General features: G+C 39.9%; 2 protein-coding genes, 3 non-coding genes and 2 pseudogenes across 15 annotated transcripts; 4 read left to right on the top strand and 3 right to left on the bottom strand.

The window, feature by feature from the left end:
- Positions 1 to 1,220, bottom strand: ZK783.6 (annotated as a pseudogene). Its single transcript has 4 exons — positions 1,160 to 1,220; positions 519 to 1,116; positions 234 to 473; positions 1 to 185 (listed from the first exon to the last, which is right to left on the bottom strand). Coding segments are annotated over exons 1-4 (1,084 nt in total).
- A 716-nt stretch (positions 1,221 to 1,936) lies between these two features.
- On the top strand, positions 1,937 to 3,832 carry ZK783.3 (annotated as a pseudogene). Its single transcript has 9 exons — positions 1,937 to 2,049; positions 2,187 to 2,277; positions 2,329 to 2,626; positions 2,677 to 2,773; positions 2,820 to 2,915; positions 2,986 to 3,273; positions 3,319 to 3,522; positions 3,568 to 3,669; positions 3,716 to 3,832. Coding segments are annotated over exons 1-9 (1,406 nt in total).
- Positions 3,833 to 6,906: 3,074 nt separating this feature from the next.
- upp-1 (Uridine and thymidine phosphorylase) lies at positions 6,907 to 8,974 on the top strand. The gene is made up of 4 exons (NM_066270.7): positions 6,907 to 7,054; positions 7,938 to 8,081; positions 8,129 to 8,644; positions 8,692 to 8,974. The coding sequence occupies exons 1-4, from the start codon at positions 6,917 to 6,919 to the stop codon at positions 8,779 to 8,781; spliced, it is 888 nt and encodes a 295-aa protein (NP_498671.2). The 5' UTR covers positions 6,907 to 6,916; the 3' UTR covers positions 8,782 to 8,974.
- On the bottom strand, positions 7,777 to 7,860 carry ZK783.8. Its single transcript, NR_052462.1, has one exon. It is a non-coding gene; the product is annotated as an Unclassified non-coding RNA ZK783.8 (non-coding RNA).
- Positions 7,779 to 7,850, top strand: ZK783.t1. The gene has a single exon. It is a non-coding gene; the product is annotated as a tRNA-Glu (tRNA).
- On the bottom strand, positions 8,930 to 24,622 carry fbn-1 (EGF-like domain-containing protein; the record flags this gene model as incomplete). Of its 9 annotated transcripts, none has more annotated exons than NM_001276782.4 (25): positions 8,934 to 9,706; positions 10,144 to 10,680; positions 10,732 to 10,788; positions 10,839 to 11,029; positions 11,098 to 11,394; positions 11,447 to 11,732; positions 11,781 to 12,208; positions 12,512 to 12,652; positions 12,752 to 12,817; positions 13,535 to 13,693; positions 15,122 to 15,190; positions 16,136 to 16,354; positions 16,404 to 16,817; positions 16,870 to 17,799; positions 17,997 to 18,118; positions 18,179 to 18,785; positions 18,861 to 18,954; positions 19,004 to 20,709; positions 21,022 to 21,636; positions 21,686 to 21,919; positions 22,134 to 22,422; positions 22,718 to 23,055; positions 23,106 to 23,212; positions 23,694 to 23,796; positions 24,547 to 24,622. In NM_001276782.4, 25 exons carry the CDS (start codon positions 24,620 to 24,622, stop codon positions 9,452 to 9,454), a joined length of 8,340 nt encoding a protein of 2,779 aa, NP_001263711.1. The 9 variants fall into 9 exon arrangements, with proteins under 9 accessions (NP_498670.2, NP_001263711.1, NP_001263712.1 ...); NM_001276780.3 differs by having other exon boundaries at positions 9,452 to 9,706; positions 19,004 to 20,715; NM_001276783.3 differs by lacking the exon at positions 15,122 to 15,190 and having other exon boundaries at positions 8,939 to 9,706.
- T04A6.7 lies at positions 24,015 to 24,066 on the top strand. Its single transcript, NR_131442.1, has one exon. It is a non-coding gene; the product is annotated as an Unclassified non-coding RNA T04A6.7 (non-coding RNA).
- Positions 24,623 to 25,069: the final 447 nt, after the last annotated feature.

The following is a 25,069-nucleotide window of genomic DNA, read 5'->3' as shown; positions in this document are numbered from 1 at the left end:
TTCTAGTAGTGCTCGATGCACGAGGCGAGATCATTGAGAACTGGCAATTGATATTCCGATTCCATCGACATTTGGTTGACCGGCAAGAAGGCTCCGTAGTTGTTGCTGTTGTAAGTGTTGTGGGCAACGGGAGTGATGCGTTCGACAACAATTGGAGCAGTGGCTTGGACTGGAGTTTGAGCATTCTGGAAAATTCTGTTTAAAATTAAGTTTTAAAAAATTAAGTCAATTACCTTGATGAGACCTCTGAATCTTGAAACAACGGCTGGCGAGGCAGGAACTTGAGTTACATCTTCGGTTGTGGTAACACCGTGCTCTTCTTGTTCCTCCGGGCGATAGTTGATCACTGGAGCCGCTGTTTGAGCTGCATTGACAAGAGTGTACTCATTCTTCTGGGCGTATGACGTTGGCAAGGATCTTTGATTGTCGTAGATGAACTTGCAATCGTTTGACATTCCAATGTACTCTGATGGCTGGAAAACAACATTTATATCTGAATATCTGAAAGATGAACCAACCCCACTGACTCCCTTCGGGTAGTTGTTAATAGAAACCGGAGCTTGATAGCTGACTGGAGGAGCCGAGTAAGTTGGCTGTGGGATCGGAGTGGTCACTGGAGCAGCAACGTGAATCTCCGGAACATCCTCCTCCTGCTCCACATCCTTATTTCGAGCAAAGCAGTACCCGATTCTTCATCGCCATACATGTTCTGAAACACTTTCGGAGCGACTGGTGGCTTTTGCTGAAGTTGCTGGATTTGCTGAACAGGCTCGGACTCTGGGGCCTGCTGCTGCTGGATCTGAAGAGCTTGAAGCTGAACCATCAACTGTTGCTCTGTGAACTCTGGATCTAGAGAAGCCGGCGGTGCCTGCGCAGTGGTGTACTTGACACGGTAGGACTGCGGAATATCCGATGGTCCACCATAGTAGTCCGAGTGTACAATCGGCTTCTCCGGAGCAATTGGAGCCGCTTGACGGACTGGAGATGATGGAGCAGACGCAGTCGAGGAGAGCACCGAACGGTAGAGACGAATGGCATCCTGGATTTGAGCTGGGGTCAGAGGGTCCTCGGCGATTGGGGTGGTTGCTGGGAAGGCAGCCGTGAGAGGAGAAGACGCTGAAATAGGAGGAATTTAATTAAAAATCAGTAAATAAATTACCTTGTTCCTCTGGCTTCTCAATTTTCTTCTGTTCGGCGTAGAAACTCTGTGCATACGACATTGTTTGGTTGGACGAAGGTTGACGAACTTGAGGAGACAAAAATCAAACAAAATTTGATTTTGCTGAATCGATTTCGAGGACTGATTGTTCGGAAGAGTTAAGAGGGGAGGGGGAGGAAAAAACCTGGGTAAGTGTGGTGTCACGAATTTAAAATATTTTGTCTTATTTATTGAAATCTTTCCAATTAAAATCTCGCAATCAGGTTTATTCATATTACCGGTATAACACGTAAATTGGTTAAAAATAATACATTTAAATAAATTAATAATTAATTAATTAAAAATTATCCAAAACAATCGTCACTTTTTTAGAAAAAAAAACGGACAAAAAGATTAATAGTCAGCGGGCTTGACCTACAAAAAAGTGGTATTTCAATTTTGCAAAGGTATGACTTCACACATGGTTGGATCACAGGTTTTTTTGCAGATCTAACAGCTAGGGATCCATTTTTTCAAGACTATCATTTAAAAAAAAAAAATAAAAGAAAATACAAAAAAGTCCCAAAATTTATTTCAATAAAATTGACGTGACCTTTTCCAACGATCTCCGACTTGTTTTTCTCCTCCCTCCACGCCTACGTTCCACGTCGATTCCATCACACAACTTTTCCAAAGTTTGTTATTTCTCAATCTCCCACTTTTATTGGGATACGTAAAGAATCTCAAAGAAGTTTGGATTACAAAGTCAATTTTGATTTGAGAAGAAAGTAACAAAGGATGGAAAAGAAGGAGAAGAAGTCAGTGATTCAAAAAGTGAAGAGGACACTTCGGCGGAGGAGCAAAAGTACTGACGCTAGCAATGATCAGAAGAAAGGGACGAAGACTGTTGAGTGAGTTTTTTAAACAATTATTTAATTTTCTAGCGCTGATCTAATTTTCAAAACTAGAAAGGTAGAGAAGTACGCTAGAAAAATAGCAAAATGAGGTGTTTTCGGAATTTGTATGGTTGCAAAAAATGATGTTTCAGCGGCGCAGAAGGTCCCTCGAAAGCTTCCAGAGTCAAGACAGCTTTCAGGAATCGTAAAAAGTCCACCACAGGAATCAAGAACTCAATTTCGGTAGGCTTTCGGCTCTCCAGTGGATTCATGATAATTGTTTCATAATTTCAGAAAGAGTGCAATGCACCAACTAACAAAAGTATTTCTCGGGAGTCAGTTCGGAAGACGAAAAGCTCATTTTTGAGTACAGTGGACACGGAGGAGGACGCACCTGCACAGACGCCAGACACAATAATGTCTGAGATCAAAAAGGAAGAGCTGAAAGAGAAAGGGATGAAAGAGGAAAAGAAAGAAGAGAAGAAGGACTCCCGATCGGAAAAGAATACTGAAAATATGAAGCACTCGAAGCAGAAAACAAAGATGTGGCTGGGAATGCCTTCTGCGCTCAACTTCTGCAACAAGAAAAATGGTAAGAGCTATTGGAGGAGTCTACCGATCATCTATAAACTTTGATTTCAGACATCCAAAAGATTCGAGAAGAATTTGGGTTCCTCGACTCGCTTGCAACAAGACCACTGAAGCTTTTGAAGCAAACAAAGTTCGAAATCGTGAAGGGGTAAGCTGATTGGAAACAAGGTTTTCCTGAATATAAAAAATTTCAGTGTCCGAAGATCTACGATGAAAATCGGGTTCAACTGAATCGTCCAGGACACGAGGATGTCAACTACATCAACGCCAGTGTCATCACCTTGAAAGATGTAAGTAGAAGGATGGCTTGCGTGCCTGCCTACGGTGCATCTTGTTGTCCTACATTTTGTCATTTTCCAGTTCGAGCACAAGCTAATCGTCGCCCAACTTCCCCAGATGGAAAACGAAAGTTTCGTGGAAGACTTTTGGTACATGATCTACCAGGAACAGATACATCTTGTCTACTTGATGGTCCCGGATGACAAGCTGAAGAACACCACGACTTCTTTGTTCAACGACGAGAATGGTGGCTATCAGTACACTGGAAAGATGTTTATCAACAATCGGCGTGCCGACGTTTCTGGAGATCCAAAGGAATATACGATTGAAGTATTGCCCGAAGGAAATTCAGATTCTGTCATATGCCAGGTATGGTCTCAAGAACATAGCATGAACAGGAAAAATCAAATTTAGGTTCATCATCATGCTCCATGGAAGCATCTGCAGCAACCACCAAAAACTCTTCCGATCATCAAAATGATTCACCAATTTCTTTCGGAGAAGCAGGTACAAAACGCTGGAGTCTGCGTGGTCAGCTTGTTCGGATGCGGCCGTGCGTGCAGCTTCATTGGTGCTCTCTACGCAATCAACCAGCTCAATAATGGAATTGAGCCCAATGTAACTAAAAACCTAGTTGAATGCTTTACAATAATTTTATTTCAGATTTGCGAGATCATGAAGAATATCAAACAGCAGCGTCCAGGAGGAGTCGAATCTTTTGCTCAATACGCTAGTATCTATGCAATTGTGTTTGACTACATTTCGGTAAGTTACTATTTTGGAGATAAACTATAACTATTTCAATTTTCAGCGCAAACGTGGCGGAAAGAAGGCTCCCGTAAACAAGGACATCAAGCGATTCATTAATGAGCTCACCGAGATCTCCCCAGCATGCTCCCCGACAAAAGTGATGCCTTTGAGCACTTAGCTATATCATGCTGAAGACTGTATACAATAAATAAATCCTTGGATTTTTCTTGTTGTGGTTTAAAATGTTGACTTTGATTAAGAGAAGCGTGCCTGCCTGCCGCCTATCTCGGCATTTGCTTGAAAAACTTCAAAATGCAATTTCGATTTTTTGAGAGTTGTACCTAAAGGCGCGCTGATCTATTCAAATAGGTCTCGCAGCGAGACGATTTTGGATATAGTAAGCAAATATTTCAGTTTCAGTGTTCTCTATTTTTGTTAAGGTAGTTCAGTTCTTGTTATTGAACAGAATGATCTGAATGTTTAAATAATCCTTTCTAATGGAACGATGGAACAGCCCAGAAGAAATCCCTGGAATACAAATGCCACAGTCTTCTGGTCTTCCTAATGTTAAGATGAAATATGTTTTTGTTATTGTTCACATCCATCATGAATCGAACAATGTATGAAACATCATTTGAGTGTCGATTTGGGTCAGCGGTGGAATTTTTTGATAAATAATTTAAAAATTGAAGTGGATTTTTCCAATTTTTATGCTTAAAAATTCCAGATCAATTTAGGGTACTCTGAAAACTGGGGTTGTTTGAAGTTTTGCCGCACGTGGGAATTGGCATTCCGACATCCATAAGAAGCTTTTCTTTTTTATATTTATTCAAGAATCTGGTCGAAAAACTTTCGAAGTTTGAAGTTTCAAAACTATCAGATTCTTACGATTTTCGTAACTTTCCTCTCAAAGTCTCATTCAAACACCACATTTGTTTTATATTTCCTTCACGGGACGATGCCTTCCCCGCACACCACGGTAATTAATAACTTTCCGGCATGTTATTCTAAGATCTGGCAAAATGATATGCGAGGTATTCAAGGGGTGAAGTGTGACCGAATAAAAGATAGTGTGTCCGATAAACCGTGGGACTAAATGATAAATGTTTTTTTTTTCTTTCCGTCAATGCCAAAAGGTTTCGGCAAAATAAAAAGAAACATACAGATCCCTTCATATTTTCAATTCGCCCTGATTTGATCTTCTCACCTTGAAACTTTCTGGTCTATAATCTATGGGTAAGTCATGACAAAATTGGCGACTAAGTTCTATCAGTAGAGTTGCATTCGAATGTAATTATTTCATTTTCCGAATTCTCTATTTAAAATCAAGACGTCGCAAAATGATGTGCACCTCTAAGAAATACAGTAACCCATGTCCTGTTTGTTTGCAATTTCTTCAATTTTTTTCCAGAAGGACATTTAGAAGAAAACAACTAGTTTTCAGCAAAAAAGGATATAAAATTAATTTTCAAAAACTTTATTTTTAGCATTTTGATGAGATTGCAAATTTAAAATTGAATCTTTTGAAATTATCAACGTTTCTTTTTGAATTCTAACAATAATATGTTGGCAGTCAAAATTTGAAAATTTGAGAACGATGCTCAATAAATTTTTGTTCAGGTTTCAAAAAACTGGAAGAAGCCAGCTTTGAAAGAAATGACGAGTTGGAAACTACAGTACCCATAAAAACGAAAAATCTTTCGCATTTGAAACTCATGCCCTTTTTCGGCAACTCGGCAACCGATTTTTGTGACGTTGTGAGACTACTGTAGACCGAATTTCCAAATATTCAGTGTCACTTAAAAATCATGATAACAATTGATAAGATCACCCCTCATAACTGTGTCCCGTTGACTTTATCATTTCCGTCTTTTTTCGTCATCTTCTTGCGCCACGTGCTGTCTCTTTCGCAGAATCATTGTTATAATCTCGCCATCTTTCATGATTGAAATTTATTGTCAATGTGTTCAGGAACTAGCCTTTTATTTACGATGACAAATAGATGAAACACTGGGGACACTAAAAGCGTAGTTTTGAACAATCAACACCATAAAACTATAAATGAACAAAGTTGGCAGCAAGAATTATCAGCATTATCAGGAGAAAGAACTTTTTGTGCAGATAAGAAACAATTGAACGCGGAGATCAGAATGACATGATTATTATTATCTGTATTCTTACCGCAAACTTTTAAAATAATAATTGAAACAAAAAAGATTCTCGCAAAATTGTAATATTCAAAGTTCGCGCGTTTTTATCTGTCTGCATGTCGACGTGTCGGTGTTTGCACACTTACGCTACATCTTACGACAGGTGTTTTCAAACTCTCGCGAATTTATTTTTTTCCTTCGAAATCATCGAATTTCTTCCATTTAAGTCTAAAAACTTCATATTTTCAGTAAGATAATTCATTACTATTAATATCCAAAGTTTATATCATGTGGTGCTTGAACAAACTGCTGGTGCGAAAAGTTTAAATCAAATAAAAGCAAATCCTTCGTTGAAAACAATCGGAGATTTTCGATTTTCCACGTGGAAACTGTTCTAAACTGCGTCACCATCGTTTTGTTTGTCTTTATTGTCTCAGAAAGTTCAGTTCCTGTTGACTTTTTTACTCAAATTTCAAAACTTTGTCCTTTTACTCAATTTTTCTGACTTGTCGAAGCTTCTTCACAGAAACTGTTTGTTACATCACCACGCTTTCTTTTTTCCGCAAAATAATTTTTCTTTCCATCTATTTCCAATCGTTCCGCCCATTTTCTCGACGAAAACAAAAAAAAAGATAGATAAAAAGGGAGGAGTTTCGAGGTTACTTGCTTTACGGAATAAAAGTTTCATTTTCTCAATATTTTCATTTGGAAATTTGTGAGTTCTTTTTCGTCTTTATATATTAGAGTGATTTTGCTTATTTCAGATTGAAAAATAATTGTTTCACTTTTCTTTTAAATTTCAATTTTTCTCTGAGGTGTACTAAAAGTCTTGGTAGCAAAGGTAGAATCTCGTTTTTCTCGTTTTTATTATTTATCACGTAGCCTGGAGCTCACGAGTTGTCCAAATTGGATTTGAGTCCTTTTTAAGCATCTCTAACCGTCTACTCTCTCTGCTCTCTCCTCGTCTCTTTTGGAGTGCCCTTTTCTTATTCTATGTGATACTGACGACATTTAGCACGCGTATTCTGGTTCCTGTTTTTGTTTTGCTCTCTTTTATTCATGAAGTTTTTTTTTTCATTCCTATAAGTTGGAATTTTTTCAGATCCATCAAGATGAACGGACTTGTCAAGAACGGAAATGTGGAGAAGCCAAACAAGTACTTCGATATCAAGGATAAAAGAGATTTTCTTTATCACTTTGGTTTTGGAGTCGACACTCTCGATATTCCAGCAGTTTTTGGAGATACCAAGGTTGGTTCTACAAAGTCTAGAAAAAATTGAATAAGTGAAAAAGTTCCCTCATTAGTTTTAATATTAGTTCACTCCTAATCTTCGAGAAATGTTCCACTTTAAAAATCGTTTACTATATATAAAGCGCGTGTCCTTCTGTCCCTATGTAGTTTGATCTCTGATCAGAGCAACGAAATTTTGGGAAACCTTATGCTAAGTGCGCAGCAGGCATCGATCGAGGTCCGCGATAGACACCGTATATCTAATGTGTTTTCTCAAAGAAGTCGGGGGCCGCGCCGTAGGTGCGGTCCACGGCTGGTGATTCATAATGTTCCAAAAAATATGAGAAATAATCCATTTATGTCTTCACTTCCCAGGTAGAATGATGCAACAGTTTTCTCTATTCATACATATCGATCAACAGAACAAACACAAAAATATATTCATTCATTTGGCGCTTTTATTTCTTCAATTTTTTGACCCGTTAGTTGTCATGCGAGTTTTCTTCTTTTTGAATTATAAATTTGCATAGCCACGCGCCTCCTGGTGTCCAATTTCAATAGAGGGTAAATATAATTTGAATCGATACCAACACAAAACGAATCTAGAATTTTCAAGAGCTACATATTCCTCACTGATAAGTTTATCTCTCTCCTAGGGCGGGTAATACTTCTAGCCAATTGTTACACAAGCGCCCTTCGTGTCATAGGAATGTCTATGTCTTTACTGCACGTGTCAAACACGCTCCGTTGTGGTCTAGTGGTTAGGATTTATGGCTCTCACTCATAAGGCCGGGGTTCGATTCCCCGCAACGGAAGATTTTTTTTGTTTTTATAGGTGTTGTGTGCCGAAATTGAATCATTTTAGTGAATAATAATTTGCACTATCATTAAGTTAATTTCAGTTCGTCTGCACTGGAGGATCTCCAGGACGTTTCAAGTTGTATGCTGAATGGTTTGCCAAAGAGGCCAATATTCCATGCTCTGAAAATCTCTCACGGTCTGACCGTTTCGTGATTTACAAAACTGGACCAGTTTGCTGGATCAACGTATGTTATTTTGAGGCGACAATTATTTGACAAAAATAAATTTACAGCATGGAATGGGAACCCCATCTTTGAGCATCATGCTCGTCGAATCTTTCAAGTTGATGCACCATGCTGGTGTTAAGAACCCAACTTTCATTCGTCTTGGAACATCTGGAGGAGTCGGTGTTCCACCAGGAACTGTTGTTGTGTCAACTGAAGCCATGAATGCTGAGCTTGGAGATACCTATGTGCAAATCATCGCAGGAAAAAGAATTGAGCGGCCTACTCAACTCGATGCCGCACTCCGCGAGGCTCTTTGCGAAGTCGGAAAAGAGAAAAGCATTCCAGTTGAAACTGGAAAAACCATGTGCGCCGACGATTTCTATGAGGGACAGATGCGTCTTGATGGATACTTTTGCGATTACGAAGAAGAAGACAAGTATGCTTTCTTGCGGAAGCTAAATGCTCTTGGAGTACGAAATATTGAGATGGAGTCAACTTGCTTCGCCAGCTTCACGTGTCGCGCTGGATTCCAGTCTGCTATTGTCTGCGTCACTCTTTTGAATCGTATGGATGGAGATCAGGTAATATTTTGATTCTTATTGACAGTCTTCAATTATAACATTTATAGGTTCAAATCGCCAAAGAGCAATATATTGAATACGAGGAACGTCCATTCCGCCTTGTAACTGCCTACATTCGCAAGCAGACCGGGATCTAATAATCTTAAAATCAAGATTCTCAACTAATTGCTTTCCATGTTTCCTTACCACACGAATAGTATTCATATATTTTCTCTAATGCACCCCTCTCTAACTAACCCTTCTCTTCTAGAATAATGTGATTCTGTTTGGTTTCATTTCAGTCGAAATATGAAAGAAAGTTTATGTAAATAAATAAAGGTTTTGATTTTCTTTCTTTAAAAAAATTATCTTGATAATTTATGGAAGACATGTTGAAGAACTTTACAGAAAAAAAATCACAGAAAAAAACACGCAAAAACAAGGGTTTTTTGGAAAGGCACAAATTAAAAGAAAATTGAGAAAAATTGGAAAACGAGGCACACGTAATGGTAGAGAAAAGCTGTAGAGATGTGATAAATACGATAATTAAATAAAAAGTTTAGAAAATTAGAAATTATCAAATAAAATTTTAAAACAAAAGAGAAAATTCTGTTTGGTTTCGATCAAAACCCTGAGCAATTTGTTAGTGTTGTCGGAGATTTCAGAGAAGTTTTGGGGGATTTAAAGAATAAAAAAGTAGGTAAATAAAATAACAAAAATATTGGAATGTAACAAGTATGTAGCAAGTGATTGAAGATTTCTTATCAGTGCAGTGATAAGAAAATACGAAAATATGAATTACCAAAACAATATTTTGAAACAATCAATCTAGAATCTCAGTTCTGATTCCAGATCAATTGTTTTTGGTTTCTTAGAGCACAAGTACAGTAATATCGCTGAGCAAACTGCAAATGAGCCCAATGCGATGAGTAGTGGAGCCATTTTCACACAAATCGATTTTGATTCCTTTGACGTGGCATCCACATGGGATGATGTGACGTCATCGTCATCAGATGTATTCATATCATGAGAATCATGGACATTGATGATAGATGAAACTGCTAGGGATTCAACTCCGGACATCTGGAAAATGTGTTTTTAGAAGAAATGTTTGAAGTGACAATGAGATCTAGTAAGACTGCCGCAAAAATGTATATCTGCTTACACTACGACCTACGCCTGCCTCGTGCCTGCATTAGTATCTGTTTTGCCAAATCACGCGTATTTATTGCCAGGATGCAAAGTTTTTAGGTTTTGTAGTACTCGGTCCGATTTAAGCGTCCGATTTTTCAAAGTGCAAAATAGTGTGCGCCTTTAGGAGTACTGTAAGTTCTAGCTTTTATCGCTCTTTCTCGCTTTTTGAACAGAATATTTTTGATGCAAAAAGCGCCAAAATTCCGCATCTGGGTAACAGTTGATCTTTAAGCATTCTAATTGGAAAACATGTGTACGATCACTAATGATCGAATCTAGGCATTAGAATAACCAATGCAAATATTTTTGGCTTTACTTTAACATACCAAAACCATTTCCTGACGAATCTCGTCGTTCACAACAGGTGACGTCGTCTGATGCCTTCTAAATCTTGCTGATGAAATACATGTTGGTGTAGAACATTGCCCAACGCAAGGGTTACAGTCACATTGGAATCTGATCATTGAACTGTCCGGCCATTTGAATGTTCTGAATACTGCCTGCACTTTTGATGACGTGGCAGCAGACCATTGTGGGAACAATGACTCATCAATAGCACATCCCATGTCATCTGTCAATGTATATCTCTCTCCACTCTCAATATTGATTGCGAAACAGTTTCTTGGCAAAATGCCAAAGTTTTCGGATGGCGTAACTTCCAAAGCAAGCTTCAAAGTGTCGCCGACCATCGCTGAACTGATTGATGAATGTTGATCATTTGAAACTGATAATCTGCAGATTGGAGCAAGTGTAGAATTCTTTTCTGTGAGTGTGGAGGTTGTAGCAAGTTCAGAAACATTCACATGAGATTCAACAGCACGGGAACCAATTGGGTATTGGCATCGGAGGTCGTAGGAGTCGGCCTGAAATGTTTTTCATTTTTACAAATACACAATTGAATAAATAAAAGTTACCTTATTCGTCAAGAACATTGCATGTTTTTGTACAACCACTGTTGACGCCATAGTATGCTGGAAAATGAATATTGAAAAATGCTTTCAGTAAGATCAAAATAAATTACATTATCGAGAAGTTGTACATCACAATGTTGGAAAACGACTTTGAAAACATATGGCTTGCGAGAGTTCAACAATGAGCTGAACGATTTCGAGCAATATGGATTCTCAGCTTGTCCTTTCACAAATATCTTCCCTTCAAAGTCAGCTGTCTCGTTACCAAGTACCAATGTCATTCCATCAGCTTCACAGTATACTGAAAATTTGATAATTAACCAACTGCGATATTAATTTAAAGAAGTTCGAGTTGGTATCAATACTGACCCGAAAGTTTTCCTTGATTGACATGTGGAACACAAGTGATTCCATCTCCAACGTGCCCATCTGGACATGTGCAAACATGGGATCCAAATGTATTTCTACATGTAGCAACTCGGTCACATTTATGAGACTTCTCCGCACATTCATCAATGTCTGCACACGTCTCCGAGCCGGAAAGTGTCGAGTTCCGACGGAATCCTGATTTACAAATACATTCTCCAGAGATGCAGAGTTGAGTGGAAGAGTCGCATGGTGTGACACACGAGCTCACATCAGAAAGGTCTTGTTGGTTAGCTGGTTCTGAAATTAAAAGGTTAATGCGTTTTGGAATTATTTGGAAAAACCAACAAACCCTTTGAAACAAGTGAAGAACATTTATAGAATGGGTCTCCCTTAAATCCATGACGACAGATACAACTTCCAGTTGGAAGACAAATAGCATTCTTCGCACACACTGATTTGTCAGTTCTACATGATTTCTGTGGGAAACATGAAACTCCGTTTCCAGAGAAGCCAGAAGAACACTGACATTGACGGGATTCCGAATTACATACTGCGTTCGGGTGACAGATTCCAGTGAAGTGGACGCAGTCTAATGGATCAGGTACACAGCAGAGACCGTTGCCAAAGTAGCCTGGCTGAAAATATTTATGTTTTCTATCAATCTACTTCAAAAGAAAACTTACATTACACTTGCAGGTAGTTCCACCAACACAATGAGCATTTGCATCACATTGGGAACAGTTGCTTGCTCTTTCGTGAATACTAACACACTTGACTCCATCTCCAGTAAATCCTGGAAGACATTGGCATCTTCTATTCTGGCAGACAGCTTCTGGCGAGCACAAGTTATCACGAAGCACACAATCCTGTGGATGCGGTGAGCACACGTATCCATCTCCAATGTATCCAGCATCACATTCACAGGATCTTGTTGAATTGTCGCATTTTGCCTTGTCAGCACAGAGAGACGGAAGAGAAATACAATCAGCTGTGCTCTTTTTAGAGCAAGCTGTTGTACCGTCTCCAATGAAACCATCTCGGCAAATACAAACCCCAGTAGATTGCTCGCAAGTTGCCAATGAGTGACATGTGACTGTGGAGCAAAGAGATGCTGAAAATGTAAGGGTAAAGACGTTTTTTTGAATAAAAAATAATTGGGATATTTTTTTAACTTGGAGATGTTCTTCAATGATATCAGTTGATTTGAAGAATAAAAATCCATTTCAAAATCAAATAAATGTTTTTTTCATGCTTTAAACCATAAATAATTATTGGATGCATCATGCCTTCAAACTCATTTTTTAAATTTAATATTTCCAAATTAAAAACATTAAATCAAACATAACTTTAAAAAAGTTAAAAACATAAACCAATTCTTAAAAAAAACTTCATGCCTCCCAATTCCAAAACTTACGAGCTTCTGTAGTTGTTGTGGAGGTTACTTGCTCTTCTTCTTGATTCGTCTCCTCTCCATAACCTCCATTACTTGGTGGAGGTGGAGCTGGAGTCGTGAACATTTCTGCTGGTGGTTGGATGCTTGGTGGTCCTCGTTTGCCTAGAGGTTGGTTAGATACTCAAAAACTTGTCATGCTCTCAAATTAAATTCATGCAAAATCACTTTATACTTTTAACTCTAAAATTTCATTCAACATACCTGATGTGGTTGCTGGTTTTGCAGTTGTGGTGGTGGTAGGTGGTGGCTGTGGAGTGGTCAAAGATTCTGAAGGCAAAATGATTGGCGATGTGGAATTTGAAGGGACAGAAGACGCGGTGATGTTTTGACGACGATTCCCGTGAGATGGCACAGTGACAGATACAATGAGATCATCGGGAGTACCGGTGATAAGACGGACACGTGGAGTTGATGATGACGTGACAGATGAAAGGATGGGCTCTTCAGATGGGATAGAAGAAGCAGTGACAACATTTGGAGAAACTGTTGTGGATAGTGGGATTTCAGGTTCTGATGGTTCAGATGACACGGTGCTTATTTCACGGTGGGACTCAGAAGACATAGTAATTTCTGCTGGTGCTCTAGACGACACTGTGACGGCTTCAGAAGTGATACTTTCTGGGAATAGGGACGATAGTTTCACAGATGCTTCTGAAGACGTTGGTGAAGATGTTGAGCTGTTTTCTTCGAGAGTTGTTGACGACGCTTCAGAAGACACTGTGACTGCTGGTGCATTAGTTTCTGGTTCGGAGGAGGTGGATGACATGGTGCTTGATTCTAAGGAACCAGATTGTGAAGTGGATGTTTCCACATTTTCTGTAGATTTTCGTGATGTGGATGAAACATTTGAAGGCTCTGAAGAACTGGATGCGGTGACAGTACTAATATACGACACGTCAGAAGACAAGGTTGTTGGTTTGACAGTAGTTTCAGAAGATGAAACTGCTTCTGGTGCAGACGTGGATTTGACAGAAGAGGTCTTACTTGTTTCAGATGTTTTAGCCGGTGTAGTTGGAGCTTCGGATGACTCTGTTGTAGATTCTGTTGGCTTGGATGGAGCAGCAGTGAGAATCAATGACTCGGAAGTAGTCGTTTCTTCAGTCGGAGTTGTGGTAGAGACAGTTGTAGAAACAGTAGTACGTTCTGAAGATTTATCTGATAAGTTTCCTTTCTCTTTTGGTAACGTGGATGGTTCAGGACTTGACGACGATTCACTGGTGGATTCTGATGGTTCAGAAGACGTGACAGTACTTGGAGACGTGGTAGACTTGACAAGTGATTTTGGAGAAGTGGTTATTGGTGTTCTACCTTGTTTAAAAGGAGTGTTTGAAGTGATAGCTTCAATTTCAGAAGCTGTTATCAACGACACAGAAGATGTTGGGACAACGACAGTTGATGTGAGTATGCCAGCCGGCTCTTGAGAAGGCTTAGAACTTTCTGAAGAGGTTGTTGTGGATTCGGATTCTTTGGGGACGTTTTCTGAAGATGTTGTAAGCTCGTGGATTCTTACAGACACAGTTAGTGAGTCTTCAGTTAAAGGTTCAGAAGTTTCTGATGCCGTCGTTGTTTCTTCTAAGATTGGTGAAGGAGTGGTTTTAGTGAGATCCTCTTCCAAAACAGAAGAGATTGTGGACTCGGGGACTTTTGAGAACTCGGTTGACGTCACGACACTTATCCCTTCTGTTGAAGACGATACAGGTGATTTAGAAGAAGATTCAGGAGTTGTGCTAGACTCGGACAATACATTTGATGTGGTAGATAAATCGGGTGACATAGACGTTGATTTTGTTGGTTCTTCTGAAGCAGTTGTAGTGTCAGGTGTTGGTGTTGACGAAATTGTTTGTTTGGAAGATGCTTCAGGTATATTCTCAGTGCTAGATCCTGTCAGATCGTCTGGTTCGGAAGATTCGGTAGGAACGTCTGGAGAAGAGGACGCGACATGTGTCACGGAAGATGTGACTAATTCTGGTGCAGATGTAGGCTTTTCAGAATTCTCAGAAGATATTTCTGAGCGATCCTCGGTTGAGACAGTACTAGATTGGGACAAATTATTAGTTGTGGTGGAGAGAATATCAGGAGACAAGGTTGTTGGTGCTTCGGTAGTGGATGGTTCTTCTGAATTTAGAGATACTTCAGAAGACGTCTTTGGTGTTTCAACAGTGCTCGATTCTGACAGATTATTGGGTGTAGTGGACGATTGTGAAACATCAGGAGACAAAGAAGATGACAACACATGTGGCTCAGAAGTTGTTAATACTTCGGAGTTTGAATTCATGGGGGTTAAAGACTGACCAGAAGGCGTTGTGGACGTCGGTTGTTCCGTTGATTCTGGAACTGTTGGCGTACTTTTTGGACTTGTGACAGGTACAGAACTTGATGGATTAGACGAGGTAATGGACAATTTGGTTACATGGGACTCTGGTTCGGACGTTGACTTTACAGATGTTCCAGAAGATGTTTCTGATGCTTGGACAGTGCTAGATTCTGTTGCATCAAAAGTTTTAGTGGACGGTTGTGAAACATCAGGAGATAGAGACGATAACTTTACAGGTGCCACGGAGGCTGAAGTACCTTCTGGTGCAGACGTTGATTTCACAGATGCTAGAGATGATGTTGATGGCGTTGTGGAATTTGTGTCTCCTGAAGAACTTGGTGTTTTCGTTGATTTTTGGACTTCTGCCATAGTTGCTGAGTTTGTAGTTGATTCAGAGCTAGGTGAATCTGGCGAAGTTGTTGATAATGTGGTTACATGTGACTGTGGTTCGGACGTTGACTCGACAGAAGTTTCAGATACTTTCACAGGGGTTGTTTGTTCAACAGGAACATATTTTGTGGAACTTTCAGTAGACATATCAGAGACAGTAGTCACAGTTACAGACGACAGAGTGCTTGTTTTCACCGGTGTATTTGAAGATGTGACATCTCCAGGAGACACGGACGTGGACTCCACAGAGGCTTCGGACGATGCAGAAGTTGCATCTGGTGTTGTGGTGGACTTTACAATTGCCTCAGATGATGGCGTGCTTGTCTCTAACGTACCGGTGGTTGAAGATGCACTAAGAGATGGCTTGGTCTCGGATGATGTGTGCACTTCTGTTGGAGATGTAGAAGTCACAGGTGCTTCAGAAGACAAAACAGTTGACTTAGAGGTTTCAGGGACAGTTGATGTAACACTTTGCGACGTCGTACTTGGTGTAGACGGTGAAGACTTTACAGAAGATTCAGTGACTTCAGGTGACTTTGAAGACAATTTGACAGTTATTTCAGAAGAGCTTTCTTCTTTTGGTGTTGTGGATTTTACAGAACTCTCAGTGATCACTTCAGTGGTTGTTGCTGGTGATGAAGTGAGAGGTGCCTCTGATGAGGAACTTTCAGACGGTGTAGATGAAACAGTGGTCTCAGAAGCCGTGGTTGACTTTGAAGACGAGGTGCTCACTTCTGGTGACTCAGACGACATTGTCACATTTTCAGGTGATTTGGAAGACGTCATATCTTTGGTGGATGTGGTGCTACTTATACTTGTGGTGACATGTGGTTCCGCTGTGGTGGATTCAGAGGACGTGGCTGACGTGGAAGACACAATACCTTTAGTAGTTGGTTTTTCCTGTCCAGAGTTTGATGATGAAGAGTTCTCTTCGTCAATCTCGATCTTTTCGCGATTCGGCTGTTTCTTCTCATCGACAACGCACTTTTCGTCAACCTTCTTGAATCCTTCCAAGCATACACAGTTGAATGATCCAATTGTATTTTCGCATTTGGTGTTCTCATCATCACACATTCCAGCGTTGTTACACTCATCGACATCTGGAAAATGTTATTTATGGATTAAAAAATCGTTATATATTTAACTCACCATCACAAATCATTCCATCTCCGATAAATCCATCAGGGCAGCTACAGAAATGAGAATCCGGATGAATATCAATACATTCTGCATGCTTATTACAATCATTCTTCTGAGCACACAGACCAGAAATTTGAAGAGATTGGCAGGTACCATTGATTGGATGATGTCCTGGAAGACAAGCTCCACACTGTGGAACTTCTTCCTCGTCGACCGTACACTGTTTCTTTTCAAGTTCGCAGAGGCGAGACCATTCGTCAGTGCAGGCAGTTTTATCAGACTTCGGTTCTTCTTCGATCTTGATGCAAGTAGCTCCATCGCCAGTGTATCCAGCCATACATTTACATCCACATGATCCCATTCGATTGATGCACATTGCCATACTATCACATCCAGCCATTCCGCGGTCACACTCATCGATATCTTAAAATTGGAGTTGCAAACTTTGAACGAAATGAATTATTAAATGACTTACCAGTGCAAACACCACCTTCTCCTTCGTAACCCTCAGCACATTCACATCGGTATGATCCTTCAGTGTTAACACAAACGGCTGATGCAGGATCACAGTTATTTCTGCTCTCCTCACACTCATCAATATCTACACATGAATTACTTTCCTTCTCAAATCGGAATCCTGGTTCACATTCACACACGGAAGACAATGATCCATTGTATATTCTGACAGATAGGCACGAGACATGATCAACTCTTCCACAGAACTTCTCGACGTCTTCGCAGCTTCTCTCAAGTGGGTTTGTACACTTCTTGATGCCATCTCCCTCGAATCCAGAATGACATTCACATTTGAACGATCCTTCAAGGTTTGTGCATTCAGCATGTGGATGACATGGATGTCGTTCATCACATTCATTAATATCAGTGCACATGAATCCATCTCCACGATAGCCTTGCTTACAGGAGCAAGAGAACGTTCCATTCATATTGACACAGTTGGCGTTTAATGAACATGGTGCTTTTTCAGCAACACATTCATTGATATCTTCACATACTTTTCCACTCTTTTTGTATCCACCCATACATTCTTTACATTCAACTGATCCATCAACAGTGTCTACTTCACAAGACATATTGCTCTCTGAACAATGACTCTTGGAGCTTTGAGTAGAATCGCATGGCTTCTTTGTGGTTGGAACACATTGATATCCATCTCCAAGGAATCCATTTTCACATTCACAGGAATAGGTTCCAGGTTTGTTAACACATTTGGCATTGGCTCCGCAGCAAGTGGAGTTGTGCTCTGTGCATTCATCGATATCCTGGCAAGATCCATCATCAGCCTTTCGGAATCCAGTAGGACAGAAGCATGCGTATCCACCGACGTAGTTTTGGCAACGGGCTGATTCGTGGCAGTTATGATCTCCAGTGGCACATTCATCAACATCTGAATTTTGAATTTTTCTTTTGTTTATTTCCTTTTACTTTTGATTGACTCTACAATTTTTATTGAACTTTTAAATATCAATTGAATGTAAATTGAATCTAAAATTATTTAACTGTTCAGTTTAAAGTTACACTATTTTAAAAACTATATTTCTATATACTAGAGTCTTCAAGAACAGACTTTCCAAAGTCACTCACCGACACAAGATTTCTTTGGTGGAGCACCCTCGAATCCTGGCTCGCATCGACAAACTCCAGTCCTTCTTTCACAAAGAGCATCCAGACCACACTCGTCACTGCTCGTGCATTTAGTATTTTCGCTGTAAATTTTCAGAATGAACTCACATGGACTTTTCTACTTTTTAAATCTCAAAACTTACACAGAAGAATCATTTGCTTGTGGTGCACCAGTGGTTGTTGTTGGCAACGCGAATGTGTCTTTTGTTGGTTCTGGCTTCTCATTTCGGTTTTGTGGAGGCAGAACGGTAGCTGGCTCAACAGTTGGAGCAGATGAAGTTGTTGATTCTCCAGATCCTTCCGTTGGAGGCAAAGTGGACTCTTCCGTTCCAGATCCTTCTGGGCTTGTTACTTCAGTAGAAGGTGCAGTTGTTTCCAATGGCTCAGCAGTTGGTTTTGAAGTGGAAGGTATTCCTGATTCTTCTACCGCATCTGGAGTAGACGAAGCAGAGGTAGTTGGAACCTCTGGAGCTGTTGCGGAAGAAGTTGGAGAAACTCCATCTGGAGCTGATGTAGAAGATTCGCCTGATCCATCTGGACTCTCAGGAACACCAGCTTCTCCAGACCCACCTTCAGGGGAAGCTTCAGAAGTTGTTGGAATTCGAGAGGTAGATGATTCTGCGGAAGATGATGGCGTCGGAGCGGGAGTTGTAGGCTTTCCATCAACTCCAGAAGTTTCCCCATTGTCACCTCCATCGACTTCTACACGTGGTTTCTTAGTGCTCTTTGATACATCACGGGTGGTAGCAGCTGGAAATAAAAACAATTAAAAATTAATATAAAACGCAGTCGTTGTGAAAATAAACGAAAATAAATGAAACTCACTAATTTCTTCATCTCCTGTGCCTGATCCTTCAATCTCAACATGAGGTTTCTTTGTGGCTTTAGTCAAGTCAGATCCCGAAATTTCGAGGCCAACCTGAAAAGAAACATAAATTGAAAACAACGATCAAAGCGTAGATACTCACACTGTCAGAATCTAATGTTGTTGATCCTGGCGTTGTGGATTCCCAGAGAATTTCTAGACCAACTTCCTTAGAAGTTCCATCTTCTGGCTCAGGCTTCTTTCCAGCACTGATTTCCAATCCGAGTTGTGGAGTTTCAGATGATTTATCCTCGGTTTTTGGTGGCAGTCTTTCGAGTTTCGTTCCATGTTCAAAAGTAGAGTTTTTGCCTCCGGAAGATGTTGTAAGAATACCAGATCCTTCCTCTGGAAGATCAGTTGGCTTAAGTGGAACGTTTGATTTTCCTTTTGTTCCTGATAAATTTCCTGGTCCATCAACTTCAGAAGTTGGCTTTTTGACTTCGGAACCCTTGTCACCAGGGGGCTGTCCCTTTGACTTTCCTTTAGGTCCTTGTTCACCTCCAGAGGTTTCAGAAGTAGAGTCCTCACCGTCAGTTGTGATATCTGGATTCTTATCTCCAGTTTTAGGCACATTCTTATTATCTGACTTATCTGCTGGCTTGCCACCAGACTTATCCCCAGTTGATGTTGAAGAAGATTCCTCACCATCAGTGGTAATTTCGGGAGCACCTGGTCCTTTTGGTACTTTTGGTCCCGATCCAGATCCTTCGGCTCCTGATTGAGTTGGTCCTTTTCCCGAAGTAACTGATACTTTGGATCCTGACTCGAAATGTCCCTTTGAACCAGTTTCAAACCATTCTCCAGATCCGGATCCTTCTGTAAGCGAATCAGATCCTTCGATAGGTTTTCTCGAAGTAGTTTCTTCTGAGGATTCTTTGCCGGTTGTATCCGAACCAGATATTGGAGATTTTTCCCCGTTTTTGGTAAATGGCAATTTTTCCTCAGTTGATGATTTAGATGGCTTCCCTGATTCAGATCCGTCAACTCCTGTCGATCCAGTTGCTTCTGATCCAACAGATCCACTAGAAGAGGTTCCAAAGCTTCCAGACTCTGTTGAAACCGATGATCCAGACTCTCCCGAAACTCCTGATCCGGAAGATGAACTAGCTCCAGAAGATCCAGAAGCTTCCGATCCGGTCCCAGATTTTGCAGAAGAGCTAGAAGATCCTGATGTCGCTTCGGATTTTTTTCCAGATGATGTAGCACTTGATCCAGACGACTGTGCCTCTTTCCCATCTTTTTCAACAGTCAATTTCTCTTCTCCGTCACTCTCAGTTTTTGAACCTTCTCCAGTTTTGTCAGGTGCACTGATTCCTGGCTTTGTTGCGGTTTCTGGTTCACCATCCTCTCCTAATGTTGTAATTCTAACTCTGATTGTACCCTCTGATCTAGGGGATCCAGTAATTCCTGTTCCATTGATAGTCGTACTCCAAGACCCAGATCCTTCTTCCATAAGATCCTCATCTTCTCCTTCATCTTCTTCAGTCCATACACCTCCTGATGCTTTCTTTCCTGATCCTTCAATTTTCGGTTCAAGAGTGGTCGGTAATGTGATTCCCGATCCACTTCCAGCCAAATCAGCTGCAGAAATTTCAAGGCCAAACTCATCAGCGTCAGTTGTCTGTGTGACAGCTTCCCCACTAGACACTTTTCCACGTGTCAAAATGATCTGTCCAGTTGAGAAGTTTCTGGATTGTTGAACAACTTGTGTAATCAATTGATCAGATGTCGAATGATTTGATCTTGTAGCAACTACAGTATCCTCCTCGTTGCCTCCAATAACATGAAGACCTTTTTCCTTTGTGATTTCTAGACCTGGAAGATGTGTAAAAAATCAGAAATTGGAAATAAACCAAGGTGCGAGGAGTTATCTGAAGCTACATAGTAACGGAAATATTGAACCCTATTAAAATAGTAAAATTGCAATTTTTGTTAATAGTAGGTACCTTTTAATAGAAATATGATAATCATGTAAGCGTATATCTTAACTTTTGTTAGAAAATCTGAAAATCGATTAGAACAGCTATTATAATAATAAGCGCCAAGTTTACCCAATTGAACGATAAATTAGCAAAAACTGAATATTCAAAGCTAAAAGATTGAATTTTTCCGCTAACTTACCTATACAATCATCATGAGTTGCATTCGTTGGGTTACAGCAAACGAATCCTCCGATCAGATTAACACACCATTCATTTGCCTCGATATTACATATTTCAGTGATACACTCATCGATATCTTCACATCCTACTAATGCATTTCCACCGTATCCACTGACACATTCACAGTACCCTCCTACACATTCAGAGTTTGGTGGACAATAAGAAGTACAGGCTAATCTTCCAGAAGTTGTTAGTTCAACATCTTTGGGAATAAGACCACGGGTTACAGTGATGGATCCTCCGGATGAAGTTTGAATCGATCCGGAACCTTCAATAATTTGTTCTCCGGTTGTTGTGAAGTCTGCTCCGTGGCTAGAAATAGTGGAAGAATCCGATGAAAACGCCTGATCTGTGCACTCGGCTTCAGTAGATCCATGTTGGCAACATTTGAATCCACCGAATAGATTGACACAACGATCTCCGACTCCACCACAAACCGAGTCATTCTCCACACATTCATTGATATCGACGCATTTTTTGTGTGGGTCTCCACGGAAACCATCGATGCAAGCACAAGTTGCATTGGAGCAAATTGCGTTGTCACCACATCCTCCAGAGCAAAATGCTCCCTGGTCTGAAACTTATGAGCTTACTTAAAGTAATTTGGGCAAAATGTAACTCACCTTTAATACATGTGGCGTCATCTTGTCCATTTTTGCAACAAACGTATCCTCCGTCCAAATTCAAGCATCTTCCGCCATCTGAGCATGGTGTATCTTTGGCATCACATTCATTAATATCGTGACATGTGATTCCATCTCCTGTGTATCCAGTTTTACAGTCACAGATGTCTAGGACAATGTGACAAGATGCGTGTCTATCACAGATTGCAGAGTTTTTACGGCAAGACGATTTTGCTGAAATGGTGGAAATTATATATTTAGGTAAATCAGTGCTGTTAAAACGCATAATTTTTCATTCTTTGTCTTAGCTTTCTGAAATTTATTTCGTATTTACCCTCACGTTCTCGCAAAAATTAAAAAGTTGCTAGAAGTGCAAGAATGTGCGACGAATGTACAACCAAAATATTTCAAAATTTACAGGGTAGTTTGACGGAATGCCCACACTTACGTTGACAATTCTTTCCATCTCCTTCAAAACCTTCCTCGCATTCACATTCATATCCACCAATAGTATTGACACAATCAGCACGTACATCGCATTTATGAAGTTTCTCAGATCCACATTCATTTACATCTTCACACTTTCCATCAATTAGCTCATACCCGGGAGAGCATTTATTGACACATTTGAATGATCCAATTGAGTTTTCGCAGATTTCGTCTGCGTCGCAGTTATGGGCTCCAGTCTCACATTCGTTGATATCTGCGCATTTGTCAAGACCAGATCCCTGGTTTCCCTGGAAATTAGGATTTTATACTTTTTGATCCCACAAAGTTTGGTCTTTTTTCGAAGTCACAAAATCATTCTAAATTCAAATTTTGTAACTTTGCTCGATACTTTCCCACCCATTTGACACTTTGTTCTCTTCAATCATCCATGAAATTGAATTTATATATATATATATACATATATGGCATGACTAAAGTGGAAGAATTCCAAGTCTCATTTCTCAAGTTTTCAAGTACTTGTTTTTCGAATTTTTAGATTAAAAATAGATTCTTATGTTTGTGATAATTATGGCAAAAGCCTACTTTTGGTGTGAACCCTTGTGTGCAATTACAGTAGTAAGTTCCAGGCAGGTTGATACATTTAGAATGTTCTGGGCATCTAGATGTAAGTTTATCTGAGCATTCATCAATATCAGTACATTCGTGTCCATTTCCTTCATATCCTGGCAGACACCGACACTCATAGGATCCCAACGTGTTTTGACATTGAGCCATCATATGGCAAGGATGCTCCAAACATTCATTCTTATCTTGAAGCTCACAAGCTGAACCAGAGAATCCGGAATCACAATAGCATTGAGGTTTGGCTCCATCGTAGAGACACGCTCCTTTCCCACTACATGTTGACTGGCATTTGTGTTCTGAAAGAAAATTGATTGGAAACCTGCACTTTGAAAAAAAAAAGGCTAACCACAATAAGGGAAAACTTCATCGTGCATAGCAGGATTCACAAAACAATCTTGTTTTCCATCGCATAAAGAGCTCATGTTATGAATATGCAGGTCTGTTGGATCGGAGCTGAAAATTCAAAATTTTAAACCAGTTTTTTGTCCTTTTTCTCTCCTTGATCCCACAAAGTTTGGTCTTTTTTCGAGGTCACAAAATCATTCTAAATTCAAATTTTGCAACTTTGCTCGATATTCTCCCACCCATTTGACACTTTGTTCTTTTCAATCATCCATGAAATTGATTTTTTGTGTTGCTATTCTCTCAAGGTTAACAACTCTTCGGTGTTCCAAAAAAAAGTTTATGACACCTCTGTGTCACTCTTTTGATACGCCTGTTTTCTTGCCTGATGACCCATTTGGTTTTCTTTTAATTGGCTGTTTTTGGGCACTACTGTCAGAATTCAAGAGAAATTTTAACTTAGAAATTTGGAAAACAAAGAATTGATAAACAAGATATCTCTTAAATTTTCCAGACAATCTAGTTTGGATGTTCACATCCATATAACTTGCTAGTTTAATCAGTTTAAGAATTTCAATAACTAAATGCTCACCTGTGCTGACAAATAACTGTTGATGTATCGAAATTTACAACAAATGTGGGTCGAAGATCTGGAGTTGATGAGTTCACAAAGTTTTTAGCGATTTGATGACTCCCTGAAAAAAAAAACAACTTTACTGAAACTGTTTTCTATTTTATATCTGAGCAAGTTGGATGTTTTTTAACTCTAGGTAAAATGTGAATCATGGGCAGTCTTTGAAGTGTCAAAGCTTGCGTAAAAGTTCCCAACATTTAATCTATCTGTTCCCAAATACCAATTGTTCATGTCATGTCATTTTTCTTAACCAACAACACACAAGACCACCGCAATTCCAATCATCAAACATGTTGTTTCCCGCCGTCATAAATGGGTCAGTGATGACCTTGGCAGGCTGGATACAGGCGGCACCGGGGCACCTCCGCTCTCGCCCCAAAAAGTAACCGAAAAAGTGAGATGGAAGATGAAGTAGTGGGTACAACTACTTGTAAAAACGGAAGATCAAGAAAACGGTTGAATGACACATTTGTAAAAATCCATAGGTGAAGCCATATGGTTTCAGTTTTATGAGTTTGCTTTCATGGTGTTTTACTAGGTGGGCTGTAGATCAAAGGTAAAAGATTTTGAAACAAAACGTCGAGTTCATGAAGCTTTTGGTAAAATTTGTTGGTTATCTAGTTCTAATTTTTGGATCTGCATCACTTACTGTGAATTAAATCCCCAAATGTCAGATACTAGTGTTCAATGTGCTCTTAGCGTAGCTTTTTGCTCAAGATTTTTTGGCAAGTTTTTAGCTAAGCTTGACCCAAATTAGAAATTTTTTATCCCCGTATTAAACCCGTATTATGTAATATTTTCAAACCAATACCTCTGCACAGGGCTAGTAGCACCAACGGGGTGATGAACCATGGTGAGGAGCAGGAGCCCCGGCTCCTCGTAGACATTCCTGCAAAATTCAATTTTCAACAAGTCTGCACTTTTTCCTGTCAAATTGCACTTTCGAAGAAGAAAGATGACTATCAATTAGAAAAACACGCGGCGAAAGGAAACGGGAGAGAGAAAAAGATAGAACTTAAAAAACGATATATGTAAATGGGAGTGTGATACCTACCGAAAAGGTGATGGAACTGTAATTGGATAAAAGTTGAAAAATGGAATCTGATTATTCCAATAGCAGAGATAAGGTATTTGATGGGTAAGTGCGTATGCTGTGTCTATGAAAATAAAAGTACAAAGAGCAAATTGACCTAGATATGATAACTAAAATCTGACAGGCATACGTTTTTGTCTTTAAATATTCTTATACAAATTATTACCCGGTCGAGGCGTTATAGAGGTGTCTTTCACACGCCTTTTCTTTAGATTTTATAAGGGCGAGAGCCGATAAGGAC

This window comes from Caenorhabditis elegans, chromosome III (assembly GCF_000002985.6).
Source record: "Caenorhabditis elegans chromosome III".
NCBI classification, from domain to species: domain Eukaryota; kingdom Metazoa; phylum Nematoda; class Chromadorea; order Rhabditida; family Rhabditidae; genus Caenorhabditis; species Caenorhabditis elegans.
The sequence above is the reverse complement of the archived record's forward strand: the minus strand, read 5'-3'. Positions and strand labels throughout refer to the sequence as shown.

Excerpts from the sequence above, each read along its gene's own strand:
- upp-1 (NM_066270.7), top strand. The coding sequence starts at position 6,917 with ATGAACGGACTTGTCAAGAACGGAAATGTGGAGAAGCCAAACAAGTAC. Across the intron at positions 8,082-8,128 it reads GACCAGTTTGCTGGATCAAC|CATGGAATGGGAACCCCATC; the intron begins GTATGTTATTTT and ends ATAAATTTACAG. Across the intron at positions 8,645-8,691 it reads ATCGTATGGATGGAGATCAG|GTTCAAATCGCCAAAGAGCA; the intron begins GTAATATTTTGA and ends TAACATTTATAG.